We start from the raw sequence: 16,302 nt of genomic DNA, 5'->3' as shown, positions 1-16,302 counted from the left end.
TGTGGCTGTGCGGGGGATTCAAACAGAGGTCCTCCTGGTCACCCTTGTCCTTGTTTAATGGCTCCAGTCCTTCAGGATGGCACAGTCGGTGTGACGTGGGTCAAGCCGGGAACAGCCGTGTACTCCCTCAGCAGCTAGATGTCAGCTATGCTGCCATGATGTTTATGGGCTGGGGTTCATTTGCTTGACCTGTGTACCAGCCACGGCTGCATTCCTTCTTTGCTTCTGTAGTACTTCACTATCACTGACCTTGTAGATTGGCTGTGTAGTGTCTGGGCATCATGTAACCGTGGGATCGCTTTCGGCTCTAACGGCCTGGGGCCCCTTCTCCCGCACGCGGGAGTCAGGCCAATTGGCCTATGGATGCATACGAATACCCTATATCCCATTGTGCTTGCAGAAACGTTGCCATTCTTAACAGTGACCATGTTACTGCATCCATAGCTCTGCAATAAAGTATAACCTTTCTGACAAGCGTGTACTCAGTTGTTGGCTGTGGAACCTGACACTAGAGTGGCAGTCCCCAAATTTCTGATAGATAATTCTGACCTGTTTAACCGTGTTGTGAGCTGCTTTGGTCTTCTGTCGGGGAGAAGAGCAAGGTATAAGTACCTAAATAAATAAATATAGGCTTTCCTAAATGTCTGGGGAAATAGGTTTTGGGTTTTTTCTCCCTACACTTGACATCTTTTGAAAGATGTGTTGTAAAAAGCAGGGCTGACAACCGCTGCACAACAAAGGCTAAGGGGGGAAATAACTGCTTCCAAATTCCTCCTGCCGAACAGGTGCCATGGAGACAGCGAGGATGACCAGAGGGTCATTTCCCTACAGCTGGACAGAGACCACCATGCTTTGTTCGTCGCCTTCTCCAGCTGTGTTGCGCGAATCCCCCTCAGCCGTTGTGAGCGTCACGGGTCGTGTAAAAAGTAAGCCCACCTTCCTTGCAACTGAGTCCCTGCAAGATGGAGTCCTGGGGCTGGCAAATGGTTTCATTCCCACCCCCCTATTTGGTCTCACCCTACAGGTCTTGCATCGCCTCTCGAGACCCCTACTGTGGCTGGCTGAGTCACGGGACCTGCGGAAGGGTGAAGTCGAGCATGTTGTAAGTAGCAGAGTTCAGAATCTCAAGTGGTTCCCAGGGCTGCTGCGTGAAATGTTTTATACACAAGTGCAGACGTGCGGCTGCTGGTTCTGAAACACAGCGGTCTCACCCCTGTTGCCCACATCTGGCAGGGCTACCACTGGGCCTGGATGGGTCAAGCTCACCCAGAGGGGATGCTTGCATGAGGCATTTCCTGCAATCAGCAGTCACTGGTAGAAACTCACAGGGAGGCCCGGTTCTGTCAGTCGTAACTGAAAACCACAAAATATCCTGTGGCACTTGGAAGACTTGCTCGTGAGCAGTCATGCCATGAAAAATGTGTGATTAGCTGAGTCCTGTACCGACTTGGCTGTCTTACACATCGTAAAACGCAACTTGCTTGGAAGCCAGGCTGAGCGTGCTGAAGACTCTTGGGCCTGGGCAGCCTGAGTTCAGGTCGCCACCCGCCCGTGAAGCTGGGGCCGGTCACTCTCTGTCAGCCTGACCCTGTCTCAAAGGAGGGGAGAATTATGTCAGCCACCCTGAGCCCCTCGGAAGAAGGTTGGGATAAGTTGCACTGGACGGACAAAACTGACAAAGGTGCCTTTCATTCTCGAAAGCCTATACCCCCAAAACTTTGTTGATCCCTAAGAACATCAGAAGAGCCCTGCTGGATTAGACCAATGGTCCCTCGAGTCCAGCATCCTGTCTCACACAGTGACCAGCCAGTCCGAGGCCTTCCTCTGATGTTGCCCTCTGGCTCTGGGATTCAGAGGCTTAGTGCCTCTGAATGTGGAGGTTTCCCCTCAGTCACCACGGCTAGTAGCCATTGATAGACTTATCCTCCATGAATCTATCTAATACCCTTTGAAAGCTGTGTATTCCTGTGGCCATCACGACATCCTCTGCCAGTGAATTCCACATTTTACCCACTCTCTGTGTAAAGTGACATTTCCTTTTGTCTGTCCTGAATTTACTGCCCATCAGTTTCATTGGATGCCCTCGAGTCCTAGTATTTTGGGAGAGGGAGAAAAAGTTCTCTTGTCAGCTCTCTCCACCCCATGCAGAATTTTATAAACCTCTATCCTGTCCCCCCCTCCCCCCTTAGTCATCTCTTTTCTAAACTGACAAGTCCCAGACTCTCCAGCCGTTCCTCATAGGGAAGGTGCTCCAACCTCCTAATCATCTTGGTTGCCCTCCTCTGTACTCTAAAGTGCTCACTGGACTCAGATCTAGCTGAGACTTGCAAATAGATGCTTGTTTTGTGCGGAGTATGCCCATAACCAGACTGACAGTGGTTTGCTTGTGGATCGAAGCCAGTGGGCACAACGTAAAGTTGAGCTGGGTTCACTAACTGTGCCCACTGATACAAAGTGTGAGTCCAGGGGCACCTTTAAGACCAACAAAGTTTTATTCAAGGTGTGAACTTTCATGTGCACGCACACTTCCTCGTGCACACTGAAGCTCACGCCTTGAATAACACTTTAGAACATAAGAACATAAGAGATGCCAATGTTGGATCAGGCCAAAGGCCCATCCAGTCCAACACTCTGTGTCACACAGTAGCCAGAAATACCAGTGCCATCAGGAGGTCCACCAGTGGGCCCAGGACATTAGAAGCCCTCCCACTGTTGAACCCCCCCCCCCAAGCACCAAGAAGACAGAGCATCACTTGCCCCAGAGCCCCTATCTATACCTTGTGGCTAATAGCCACTGATGGACCTCTGCTCCATATGCTTATCTAATTCCCTTTTGAAGCCGTCCATGCTTGTAGCCGCCACCACTTCCTGTGGCAGTGAATTCCAAGTGTTAATAGCTCTTTGGGTGAAGAAATACTTCCTTTTATCCGTTCTAACCCGACCGCTCAGCAATTTCATGGAGTGCCCACGAGTTCTTATATTGTGAGAAAGGGAGAAAAGTACCATTGGCGTCTCTTATGTTCTTATGTTCTTATGGACTCAAATTTTGTTCTACTGCTTCAAACCAACCCACCTGAATCTGTGCCCATTGATGTCGAATTTATTTACGCACACCCCTCATCCTCTGGATTGCATCCAGATAGGTCTTAACCAAAACCCCAGATGTGCAGGGCTTTGCTGTTCCCTTCTTGAAGGGACGTGCCTGGGCTTCCGATGGAAATTCCCACCAACTAGGGAGCTGGCTCTTGGAAAAGAGTAGAAAATCGATCGCTTTTTTCTTTTCATCGTTTTCCCGCCCTCTGTTTGATCCTCAGAGCTGCCACCCTGTGAAGTAGGTTGGGCTGAGGAAGAGGGACCGGCCCAAGGGCACCTGGTGAGCCCCAAGGCGGAGTGGGGATTTCTGCCTCTTAAATCCCCGATAGTTGCAGAGTGCCGCGTCTGCATTATGGTCAGCATCTTTAGGAGCTTCAGAATGTTATCTATGGCAAGAGTAAAAGTAATGTAATGTAAGGCAAGAGGGTGCTGCTTTGCAGACCAGCTTTTCATCCTTCACTGATGCTGGGGAGTTTAAAATCAGCATGATGTCTGTATATTCTGCACTTTAAAAGAAACCTGCTTTCTTTTTGGCCTATACACTATATGCAAACAAAGCAAATTAGCACAGCTAGACTTGTTTTGCATAATTTATATGAATAGATTGTCTGCTCGCCTTGGGAAGGGGACAAAAGCATTAGGCCGGCTGCCCGTCTCCTAGCTCTGCCGATCTTCAAGTCTGTCAGCCCAGCTAAGGGGTTAGAACCTTGACTTCTTTTTTTTAATGGAAGCCGAGATTCTCCGGATGAGGCGCCCGGAACCTCTTTGTGATTCCTGAGAGTGCCAAGGCAGTGTTTATGTGTCCCACGGATAGATTACAGCGTTGGTTTGCACTCTCTTTCCCACTCTAAATGGCAGGAAGCAAAACTATCCGTGGTGTTGCATTAGCCAGTTCCATTGCCCAATCGTTTTGGGGGCAACCGAGTGTGCCGTTCCCCCCGAGGAATAGAAGAAGAAGAAGAAGAAGAAGAAGAGATTGGATTTATACCCCGCCCTTCACTTGGAGTCTCAGAGCGGCTTACAAACTCCTTTCCCTTCCCCTCCCCACAACAGACACCCTGTGAGGTGGGTGGGGCTGAGAGAACTCTGACACAAACTGCTCTTTTTCAAGGACAGCTGTGCCAGAGCTTGTGGCTGACCCAAGGTCACATCAGCAGGTGCAAGTGGAGGAGTGGGGAATCAAACCCGGTTCTCCCAGATTAGAGTCCGTGCACTTAACCACTACACCAAACTGGAACAAATGGGAGCCCCACGAGAGCAAAGCTGTGCGCCGTAAAGCTCTTGTCTGTTTCAGGGCAGGGGCTCGGCCAGGAGAACTTCCCTGTGAATTACAGTTACGAAAGCCTTAGATTATTTAACTGAAACATGTATGGATCCACAAAACATAGTCATCAACTATCTTGCAGAACAAAAACACACACAAAAAACGCTTGTAGAAAACCAGCTGAAACAAACCCAGCGGCAACAGTGTTAAAGCCATCCACGGACACCCCTTCCCCAAAATGTCTCTTCAGTGGATGCCACAGGCCAGCAGAGATGGAGCAAAAGGCACTCCCCTCGGAAACTAGTTCCGTGGTCTCTGTGCCACTAAGTCCCCATCCACTTACCTCTCAGATGACAACAACACACACAAAAACAGAGCCTCCAAAGAAGATCTCTGTGCCCAGTCAGGGATAGCGACCATTAAATTTAACCTCTTTGCAGTTGCACGGGTCATTATCAATAAGAGCAACTGCTCAGTAGCTGAATTAATGACCCAAGTCAAGGTTGTTAAAATTAAAACCCTAACTACTTTTTTTATGTCAAATGTTCTTGAGTGCAAAGTACATTTTCTTCTTTCCAGCCACTGAACAAAATGTGTTAGGTGAAGGGGGGGGGGGGATGGTTTTGCCGTTGTTTGGACCAATGATGATTACCCATCTGTTTTCCAACTAATGCTGTTAATTGCAGGTTATCTTTGTTTGTTTCATACAACCACAGCGCTGGAGGGTATGAACAAGATGTGGAATATGGCAACACGGCCCAACTTGGAGACTGCCATGGTAAGCTATGGTCCCAATCGCCAACCCGAGACCGTGGCATGAGTTGGTTTGCGGGGCCACATTCCCGTGTGGATGTCACATTAATGGCACTGAGCACGCCCCCTCCCTCCTCTCCCGTAAAACAAATTTGGCACAAAACTGAGCTGCTTGATCTTGGGTGGTGGAGGCCGTTGACCATTCCCCGCCCAGCCTTCACGATTGTTTGGGGTCTACAAGCAAAAATACTGAACCAGTGTTGTTTTTTTCCGTTTCCTCTTGGGTGACCAATTGTTCTTTATTTTTCGATTTTCAGTTGCTCAGGCTTTGAAAATCTTTTTTGGTTTTCCTTTCGGTTACTTTTTCACTGATTACTTGTTCCTTTAATTCTTTTAGAAATTTTGCCTTCTACAACTACACCAGATTACAAAATATTTGGCGATCCAACATCTGGTTAGTTTTTTTAAGATCGTTTTTTTCCTTCCCTCCGATTAATGAATCTTTTCTTTCCTTTAGTTCAGCATTTTCAGCCTCCTCCTCCTCTTTTCTTTTCTTTTGTGGTTTTAATCCTTCCTTTGGTGCAGTTGGTAATTGTTCATATTTTTTGCTTTTCTGCTTTTACTCATATTCCGACTGATGATCAGGATCCGGCTAGAACTTTCTCACGCGGCACTTCACCCCCCCCCCCCGCATAGCTGCATGCTAATGGCTCATTGGTTAATTAAGACACGTCTTCTATTAACGGAAGAACTTGATCACATGACATTTTTCGCTGCACGAACATCCACTAAGCTTTATGGCGTTCCTCTTCCCCCCACCTCTCCCACCATGTGCCCATGAATGTTGCCTGTCTATCCACCATATTTCAGTAGACGGTTGCCTGATCCCCTCCGCCTCCTTCCTTCCTTCCTTCCTTCTCCTGTGTCTTCCAGTTCTTTGTGAAGCAAATACACATTTTTGTTTCCTTTCTCCACACCACCAAAAATGTGTATTTGGTAAGCTTTTGAAAAAAAAAATGTATTGATTTTCCTCAAGGTTTGGAAATCCATTTGTGCTACTCAGTGGCATTTAGCATCATCTCTGAAAGCACTTGGCTTCCAAAAGCTGTAGCTGTGGTGCCTCTGGAAAATCATAGGCTCAACCAGGGTAGGATATTGCCTTTTATAACTGTTGGTAACAGTCTATATTAGGGGCATTTTTACCCCCCGCTTGGGATCACAGAACTCTCCTCCTCGATTCAAGCACAGATGAAATACAACCATTCTCGGTATTACCAATGAACTCACAATAGACCTTTTTCACAGGAGCGATGGTTTTTCAATTACCCCATGTGAACTTTTCCCTCACGTTCATGATTCCATGTCTGATCTCTTGGCCCATATTCGAAAGGAGAAATTATACCACAGCTTTCTAAGAAGCGTCTGGTTTGGGTACCGCGATGCGTCGCTGACCTCTATTCCAGTAACCAGTGACCACAAATTGGGGAAGGGGGACAACGTTATTGCAATTTGAGACTCCTTGAGATTCTACTAGATAGGTTGGCATTAACGACAGTGCCCGAAGTCGTTGTAAGATGGTACACAGCTGAATGTCTTTCTTCCGTAAATAAACTCTGAGTTCACATAAGAGCAGCCCTGTTAGATCAAACTGAGGTCCTTCTAGGCCATCCAGTCCTTCCAAGCAGGCCATGAAGAAGGACGGAGCTCCCTTGTGTTATTTCCTTTATTGTGTCAACTTGTGCATGGCCTTTTAACTCCCTTAACAGGGATAGATGCAAAGGCAGCACACAGTAATCGTAAAGGCCATTTTTAATTTTTTTTTTTAAACAGCTTCATACAGAACATTCAGTTACAAATTAAAAGAAGATGGGGCGCCACCTTCTCACATCTTTCTTAAATCGTGTAGTTACACTTTAATTAGACACATTTGTTTTCACCCAACTAGGCAACCCTTTGGGATGTGGAACTGAATGGTATAGTCCAGTCTCAGAAACTAAGCGGGGTCGGTACTTGGATGGGAGACCACCAAGGAAGGCTCTTCAGAGGAAGGCCATGGCCAACCACCTCTGCTTCTCACTTGCCTTGAATGCCCCTTGCTGGGAGAAGCTAAGCTGGTTCAGTACTTGGATGGGAGGCCACCAAGTGAGGCTCTGCAGAGGTTGGCAATGGCCAACCACCTCTGCTTCTCACTTGCCTTGAATGCCCCTTGCTGGGAGAAGCTAAGCTGGTTCAGTACTTGGATGGGAGGCCACCAAGTGAGGCTCTGCAGAGGTTGGCAATGGCCAACCACCTCTGCTTCTCCCTTGCCTTGAAAGCCCCTTGCTGAGGTCACCACAAGTTGCTTGCAACTTGGTGGCGCTTGCATACATATATAGGCAACCCCCTGGTTAACCTAGTGCTAATTCTACCTGAAGAAGAGCTCTGTATCACTCAGCAGCTTGCACACTCTCACCAATAGATGCTTATCCTGTAAAAGGCATTGCAAATACGATGGACGAGCTCGAGCAGGTTGACTGCTCAGCAGAAACTCCGATGCCTTGTGTGGAACAGGAACACTGACTCTCCTCTCCCGCCATTCTGCAGGGCGTCCACTCCGAATCCCTGCTCAATGACTTGACTGGTGCTCTTTTTGAACCCTAAAGGCAGAATCCCATACTGAACTTCTATGAGAGCTTCTGTGTGAAATTTGCCTTCTGACATTTCATTAATTCTGTCCGCTTGTGACAATTTTCAGAGGGTTTTAATACTTCCGGGAGCTCAGCAACACGATTCTTTGATTTGGAGTCTGATGCTATTTGCACTCCCATAAGTGAACAAGAACAATGTTTGATTTACAAACATTTGGTAGGATTTGCTTGCATAAGATCTTGTGTGTGTGTGGAGAGAGAAAGTTGCAGTGGAATTTTTGCCCTGTTCACCCAGGAACGAACAAATGGGGGGGGTGAGAATCAGGCTTGCTTCTAAACATTGGCCTTTTGCTCTTTCGGTTGACAGGGATCTGTGAGTGACTTTCTAGGTTCTGTAGCAACCTCAGTAGGTAGAACCTGTCCGGACTTAAGAACGTAAGAACATAAGAGACGCCAATGTTGAATCAGGCCAAAGGCCCATCCAGTCCAACACTGTGTCACACAGTGGCCAGAAATACCAGTGCCATCAGGAGGTCCACCAGTGGGGCCAGGACATTAGAAGCCCTCCCACTGTTGACCCACATAACTGCCAAAGCCCAAGCTTGTTGATTGACCTTGGCGAACAAGGATGCTCAGCCAAGCTAAGAACCAGCAACCGCTGCACACAACAGACAACAGAGCCAACTTGGGAGAATGGCAGCAGTTGGGTCCATTCTTAGACCCCTGCTGCTGGATCCGAAGTGCCCCGTTAGTAGAAACCAGAGTTGGCAGGGCAGGAACACGCCCGTGTAGCTCATGGGGGAGGTTGAATAACCTGTAAATTAGGCTGCTGCATTTGACGTGATTCCAAGCCTCTCACACACCCCCACCCCATCTTTATTTACATTATCTATAGTCCACCTTTTTCACTGGGAAAGTCAATGCAAGCAACAGAATGGAACAGTCAATAAGCAATGAAACAGGATTAGGATTGTAGAATCCTACTCTAGGGTTGCGGTGCTCATCTCCGTTTCCAAGCCGAAGAGCCAGTGTTGTCCGAAGACGTTTCCGTGGTCATGTGGCCGGCATGACTAAACACCGGCGCACGGAACACTGTTACCTTCCCACTGAAGTGGTACCTATTTATCTACTTGCAATTTCTTGCTTTCAAACTGCTAGGTTGGCAGGAGGAGGAACTAGAGACGGGCGCTCACTCCGTCATGCGGCACACTCGGGTCTCAAACTGCCGAACTACCGACCTTCCACAGCCCACAGTTCAGCGTCTTAACCACTTGAGCCAACACAGTTCCAAATCCAACATTAGTACTGCCCTTAAAGAGCCAGTCTGGTGTAGTGGTTCAAGTGTCAGACCAGGAGCTGGGAGACTCCAGAATAAGTGCCCATTCTGTCCTGGAATGTTGCTGGATGACCTTGAGCCAGTCTCTCCCTTGCAACCTAATCTACTTTACAAGGTTATTGTGAAAAAACAGTCGTAGGGATGGGCATGAACCGGGATAATGTGGTTTGGTTTGTGGTATTCCCAGTTCGCAAACCACAAACTATCGTGAACTTCCAGCTGCCAAACTGGTGAGGTTCATGATGCAGTAGAATGCCCCCCCCCCCAGCATGCTAGAGACACAAACTCGCAGGTCATCACTGGCTGATTCTCATCTACCTGCCCTCCAAGTTTTGTGAGGGTTGGATGTACGTGGTCTGACTTACAGTGCCTCAATACAGTGCCCCCAGGAACTTGCTTTCTGGAGAAATGACAGGCGCAGGCTCAGTGGTGTGTAGAACAGACCCTGTGCAAGCTAGAGACTGCAAACTCGCAGGGGATCACCCCCCTCCCCGATGCTCCTCTAAGTGCCCTCCAAGTTATGTGCAGATTGGGTTTAGGGGGTCTGAGTTATGCCCCCAGGAAGATATCCCCAGGAAAGCACTTTTAGGGGAAATGTCAAACACACAGGGAGCCTATTGTTGTTTCCAAGGCTGGAGAATTCTGGACCCCTAAAAATACCAATGAGATTGTAAAAGCTCAAGTAACCCCAGTGATCTATAGTAACCCCAAAGCTAAGTGGAAATTTTGGAGAATGACCTACAGTAACCTCAGTGACCTACATTAACCCCAAAGCTAAGCAGAAATTTTGGAGAATGACCTACAGTAACCCCAGTGACTGCTAGTAACCCCAAAGCTGACTGGAAACTTTGGAGATTGACCTGAAGCTAATTGGAAATTTTGGAGAATGACCTCTGGTAACCCCAATGACCTCTAGTAACTCCAAAGCTGATTGGAAACTTTGGAGATTGACCTCCAGTAACCCCAAAGCTGAGTGGAAATTTTGGAGAATGACCTCTAGTAACCCCAATGACCTCTAGTAACCCCAAAACTAAGCGGAAATTTTGGAGAATGACCTGCAGTAACCCCAGTGACTGCTAGTAACCCCAAAACCTATTGGGATTTTTGGAGAATGATTTCAAGTAACCCTAATGACATATTGTAACCCCTGGACAAATTGATTGTTTTAGAGAATGACCTCAGGTATCCCCAATGACCTTTAGTAACCCCTAAACTAACTGGAACTGTGGTGAATGACTTCAAATAACCCCAGTGACCTCTAGTAACCCCAAAGCTAATTGGAAAACTCAAGTTAGCCCAATGACCTATAGTAACCCCAAGAATAATTGAAAAGTTTAGAGAATGATCTGTAGTAACACCATTTACCTATAGCAACTCTCTGATTAATTGGATGTTTTAGAGAATGACTTCAAGTAACCACAGTGACCTGTAGCAACTCCAAAGTCAATTGGAACTTTCAGTGAATGACCTGTAGTAATTCCAAAGCTAATTGGAAATTTCAGAGAATGACCTCAAGGAACCCCCCCCCCCCAGTGACCTACAGTAACCCTCAAGGTAATTGGGAATACCTGAGGATGACCTTAAATATTGCCATGGACCTATAACAATCTCTTGGCTAATCAGAAACTGCATAAGTGTGCCTTTTCAATTACTTGAAGTAACTCCATTGATCATTGCATGCCAAGATCCAGCAGCACTCCTAACCTGTGAAGACTGCTGTTTCAAGGGGAGTGTAATCTCCTCCAGGGCATACTGTCTCCTTTTTCTTGTGTGGTTTTTTCCCTTGGATGGGATTGCACTTCACTTGATTGGCCCTCATTCAGCCTAGTACCTTCTCCAGGCATTGTTCAGGAACACTGACCCATCCATCTCAGCCGTTAGAGACAGCTAGAGCTACGGATCATCTGCACAGTGGTGCAGTCTCACCAAATCCTCTTTCATGGTTTCCTGTAAATGTTATGTGGCATCCATGACTGAAAAGACCCTGCAGGTTGCACAACACAAATGCCACAGACCTGAGCAGCAGTCCCCCAGCACCATCTTCTGGACCTTGCCAACCAGGCAGGAGTGGAACTGCCAAAAGCACAGTGCCCGCACCCCCAAGCCTGCCAGAAGAGGATGGTAACAAAAGCCACCCCAAGGTCCATGAGATGGGCCATGCTCTGTCATGCTTCCAGCAAAGGTCAGAGCAACCAAGGACTTTCCCATCATAATTCTAGATATGAATCTCGATTGAAATGAATCCAGATAATCTGTCCCCTCCAAGACCACCTGAAGGTGTGTAGCCAACCACCTCCTTGATCGCCTTGTCCAAGAATGGAATGTAGGCCACAGGCTGGTAGTTATTTATTATTCTTGGGATTTCCATCCCGCTCTCCCCCGCCAGTGGACTCAAGGCGGATCACAACAGGTAGATAAACAGTTTAAATGGTAAACAGTACCTAGAATTTAAAATCTATAAACCTGATAGTAAAACACAAAATGGCGAGCTAAATTAAACAGTGCTCCCTGGTGTATGTTGTAGATATGCCCAAAGGGCCAGCAGATTGGGAAGTCGGCAACATGGCCGCCAATGGAACAGTTTAATAAAGTGCACAATGCAAAACAGGCCTTTAGGTCATTCAGGTTGAGGGATTTCTTCTTCAGGAGTGGCCTCATGGCTACCTCTTTGAAAGTGGTCAGAACTACTCCTGGTAACCCCCCCCCACACACACACACACACAAACACATACATAGTTCCTGTCTGTGTATCTGGCTGAATCAGAGAGTCAAAAGCACTCACCCACAGAGAGGGAGAGAGAGAAATGCACGAACCAACACATAGGCATATTTCAATATGACAAAACACTACTATTTCGGATGCTCTTTACATTAAATTATAAAGTATGGTTTTTATGCTGCAACAGAAGTAACAAGTTCAGGTTTGGTCAAAAATCTTGCATATATTTCAGTATTTCCGAAGATTTTCATTCTTTCAAGAAAATTGTTTCTTTGGGCTTTGGGGGTTTTTTTGCATTTTTAATTTTTTTTAGTGGTATGTTCTAGTGGCAGTATGCAGTTCTTAACAGACTGGTACAGTTTGCCAAAGAAACATGTACAGTTTCCAATCTCCAGTGGGGGCTAGAGATCTTCCAATATTACAGCTGATTTCCAGACAACAGAGGTCGGTCTCCCTGGAGCAAATGGCTGCTTCGGAGGGTGGGCTCTGTGGCATGGTGCCCTGCTGAGGCCCCTCTCCTCTCCAAGCCCCACCCTCTCCACCCCTGGCACCCCTAGCCATTAGCCATAATACAGGGAACATCTAGAGTCCATGTGAATTGTGGAAGGCTGAGTTAGCCGGCCAGACCTCTCCTTCCTTCGTAGTTGAAAACCCAAGTTTGGTTCATGCCAAGATCAGGTGCCACATAATAGGAGTCTTCCTTCCACCTTCAAGCGGGTTTGAATTTGTGAGTGCCTGCAAAGTTAAAGTAAAAGCAGGTCGTGATTTTTTTTGTTTTAACTCTTCTATTAAACTGTACAGAAATATACCCAGATCAACACACAACAGAAGGACAGGGGACATTTACGGAGAGGCTCATTACCCAGACTTAGCACAAGGAAGCAGTGGAGGCGTTCCAGGGAAGCAGTGCTGATGAGATACAGGAGACGAGTTGTGACTTTTCACCACCATGCTAGTTGCTTCCATGTTGAAGCAGCAGATAAAGGGAGCAGCTGTGCAGAGGCTGGGAGGGCGGCACAGAGATGGGAGAGGCGCTTCCTGCAGCTTTCAGAGGCTTTGCAAAAAAGAAAAAGAGAGAAAGGTACAGAGTTTGCAATTTTTGTTGGTCCCAGTAAAAAGGCACGGCGTGTGGAACTTTGTGGACCAATCAACGCTGCCACTTGCGACTTTCATCTAACCCACTATCAATTATTGTATGCAGCAAATACTTCAGCTGCTGGTTTTCACAAACCAAATCGTGCACCCCCTTTAAGGGGCTTGAGTGGCACATGTCAGGTTCTAATTCTGCCTGGGGATCTGTCTTATCTTTTTGCATTTTGCCTTCCTTTACATCCAGATGGATTGCTAGTGTTGTTAGTCGTGACCGAAATTGGAAGGTTCTGGCACTTGCTAGCAATCCAGTACTTCAGACTTCTGCCCAACACAATGAGGAATTTCACATTACCCTTTTTAACCCATTTTGAAGCTGTTTTTGATCCATCATGGAGGTATAGGGCTGCCATTTCACACATGGCTTTCCCCTTCCGGTAAAGAGCTGGATCTGAAGCGGTTTGCCATTTCAGACTGCACCTCTTTTTCTCCAGTGTTTTTTGCCCGTGCGGGTGATCTCTGGCTTTTTTTTTAACGTTCGCTTTATAGCGCTATAGCACTATAACAAAACACTCCAGGCATTCCAATGGCGTTGATATATTGCTGTTCCGCTAAAGTGTTATAGCGCTATAACGCCATAAAGCAAACATTTTTTTTAAAAAAAAAAAAGCCGGAGATCGACCGCGCGGGCAAAAAACTGTGGGAAAAGCACATTGGAACCGGGAGAGGAAACTGAAGACTACTTGGAAGTGGTTGACAGGTAAAACGCTTCAGCCCCGTTTCCTAAACGGAACAGAAGCGTTTGTATGTGAAATTACAAATATATTCCGGTAGGGAACCGGTTCTAAAACGGTTCTGTCTGAAATGACAGACCAAAAACCGTTCGGGAACCATTCCTCTTCCAGATTATATCATCTGTCTGAAATTCCTCAATCTTTTTCTGTCCCTCAACCCCTCTCGCTTTCTATCCCTTCCCCTGGATCTCCACTCCTCTCTCCTCTGTGTCCCCACCCCTCTCTTCTCTTTCACTCTCTCCTCCCTCTCTTCTCTGTCCATCCTACCCACTGTCTCCCCCTCTGTACTCTCCTCATGAGAGACGGAGGGCAGGATAGAGATAAAGGAGGAGATAAAGGGGAAAGGGGAGAGAGAAGGCAATAGATAGAGAATGGAAGAGAAAGAGAAGACAGAGTGATAAACAGGTAACTTGCAAGATTGATTGGATATGATCTTTCTGCCTTGCTTCTGATAATAATCAAGCTGTGCCATTTTGCATAGTCTGAAGTTTCTAAACTGTCATCAAGACCAGACCCACATGCAGCAGGTTTACAGTAATCTAGTTGTGACAGAGACGGAGAGGAGGATAGGCAGAGAAGGAAATAGGGATAGAGGAGGTCACAAGAAGGAGAGGGGCAGAAGATGGTTACAGAGAGAAAGAAAAGAGGAAGGAATCACCCTCCGTTGTTCTCGTACTCGCACACGTCCAGTTTCTGATCACAGGCTGCTATAGTGGAAGAAGAAGAAGAAGAGAAGAGATTGGATTTATACCCCACCCTTCACTACCCAAAGGTGTCTCAGAGTGGCTTACAAACTCCTTTCCCTTTCCCTCCCCACAACAGACACCCTGTGAGGTAGGTGGGGCTGAGTGACAGAAACTGCTCTTTTTCAAGGACAGCTGTGCCAGAGCTTGCGACTGACCCAAGGTCACATCAGCAGGTGCAAGTGGAGGAGTGGGGAATCAAACCCGGTTCTCCCAGATTAGAGTCCGCGCACTTAACTACTACACCAAACTGGCTCTGGAAATGGGCACCCTTACATTGTCTGGCACACGGTACGGAACTGAGATTGCAATTGCTGGTCTCTGACTGCTTGAAGTATTACATCTTGTTATCGATAGGCAATTCTCTGGAGGCCTGTAAGAAATGAAGTCCAGTAGCCTCACTGGATCACTTGCACGCCTTGCAAGTCCGGGGGAGGGGGCGCCCTCAAGAGCCTGTGCTCGGAGCTTTGGTACTCCTTACCTGCGAGCCACAAGCAAGCCTCGAGTTCCACATCCACTCTCTGCCCCACCCCCTTCCTGGCGACACTGGTTCCCTGCAACAGCCGTTGACCTGCAGCCGTAAATTGCATTGAAGACATTCCTTGTAACTGCTTTTCCCAATCTGATTGGTTTTAGCAAACACACAGTATGGGTTTGCAGACAGCACCACTCACAGTATGTCTTTCCCATTAAGCAGCTTGTCCAAAATATAATTTAGCCACCCAATCAGTGAGGCTTTAACAAAAAGGGGGAAAAAATAAAGAAGAAGAAAGAACTGTAATACACATTAATACCAATCTGTTTGCCACCACAGACATGGCGTTCTCCTCTTCACCCTCTCTTACCACAGTGGGAAGTATCCCAGTTATCTCACCTAAAGTGATTGGTTCCTGGAAACCTAAAGTGACTGGCTCTCGGAAATTTGTAGCTCAAGATGACCCAAACACTTCTGATTACTCTGATCCATTATCAGGTGTCCCAAAGGGTAAGGCCTAATCAGGGAATATATTACGGTCGAAAGGAAACCTGATAGCTTCAGCGGTTTCAACAATTCCGTTCAAATGCTTGCTATTGGTTAAATGCATATTGCGGTGTCGCCTGGGTAAGGAACAAAAAGGTGAAATTATGGAGGTTTTCCTTGTATAAGTTAAAGGTGGGGCAGGACAAGGACCTTGAGTCACACCTCAGTGAACGAGCACCTGTCCAAGTCCCCTCCTTTTAAAATTTCAAAATTGCCAGTGCTTCCCATGCATGCGCCACAAATCCATCCAGCTTCACCCTGGTTTTTTGGTGGGTCAGCAGCTGCAGCTGCCATGCCTAGAGTCCAGCAAGCTCAGTATTTTGTTCTGACTGGCATGGGGGCCTGCAGGCTAGAGGCCTGGAAACGGGATTTCTTTTTTACAAAAAAACCTGGAGATGCCAGGGATCAAACTTGGAAAACTTCTACACGTGAAGCCAGCACTCTGCCATTGAGTCACGGGGTCGGACTCGGTGCAGGATGCGTAACAAGTTGGATATCTCTCCTGGCTATCCCATTATGGACTATCAGTTTGCAGGAAACTGGGCAGTAGTTGGCACATTCATCTACAGCAGCAAAACGGAATAGGCATCTTAGTACTAGTGTAATGGGGGCATAAGCTTTCATAGGCTAATATGCTTATTTTGCTTGCCTTCCCCAAAAAGACTCAAGGCAGATCGCAATTTAAACGCTTACAACAAATAAATAACAATAAAACATCTGTAGAAACAAAAAATACAATTACAAAACGTCTCCCTATAAAATTGTGTTTTATGGTCTGTGGAAGGAAAGAAGCATTGGGGGCTTTCCTTATTTCTTCTGGTAGGTCGTTCCATCACTCAGGAGCTAACGCCAAAAAGGCCCAC

The 16,302-nt window shown here is 47.0% G+C and overlaps 1 protein-coding gene across 1 annotated transcript in view; it reads left to right on the top strand.

Moving 5' to 3' along the window:
* Window positions 1–16,302, top strand: part of SEMA6D (semaphorin 6D) — a 94,358-nt gene that overhangs the window by 72,837 nt on the left and 5,219 nt on the right. Inside the window, exons 14-18 of the mRNA XM_015411784.1 lie at window positions 786–926; window positions 1,025–1,102; window positions 5,074–5,135; window positions 5,508–5,564; window positions 15,233–15,403. Of these exons, the coding sequence (XP_015267270.1) occupies window positions 786–926; window positions 1,025–1,102; window positions 5,074–5,135; window positions 5,508–5,564; window positions 15,233–15,403 (509 nt within the window). The remainder of the gene's footprint in view (window positions 1–785; window positions 927–1,024; window positions 1,103–5,073; window positions 5,136–5,507; window positions 5,565–15,232; window positions 15,404–16,302) is intronic.

Source organism: Gekko japonicus, unplaced genomic scaffold (genome assembly GCF_001447785.1).
Source record: "Gekko japonicus isolate JY-2015 unplaced genomic scaffold, Gekko_japonicus_V1.1 scaffold266, whole genome shotgun sequence".
Taxonomy (NCBI): domain Eukaryota; kingdom Metazoa; phylum Chordata; class Lepidosauria; order Squamata; family Gekkonidae; genus Gekko; species Gekko japonicus.
The sequence above is the reverse complement of the archived record's forward strand: the minus strand, read 5'-3'. Positions and strand labels throughout refer to the sequence as shown.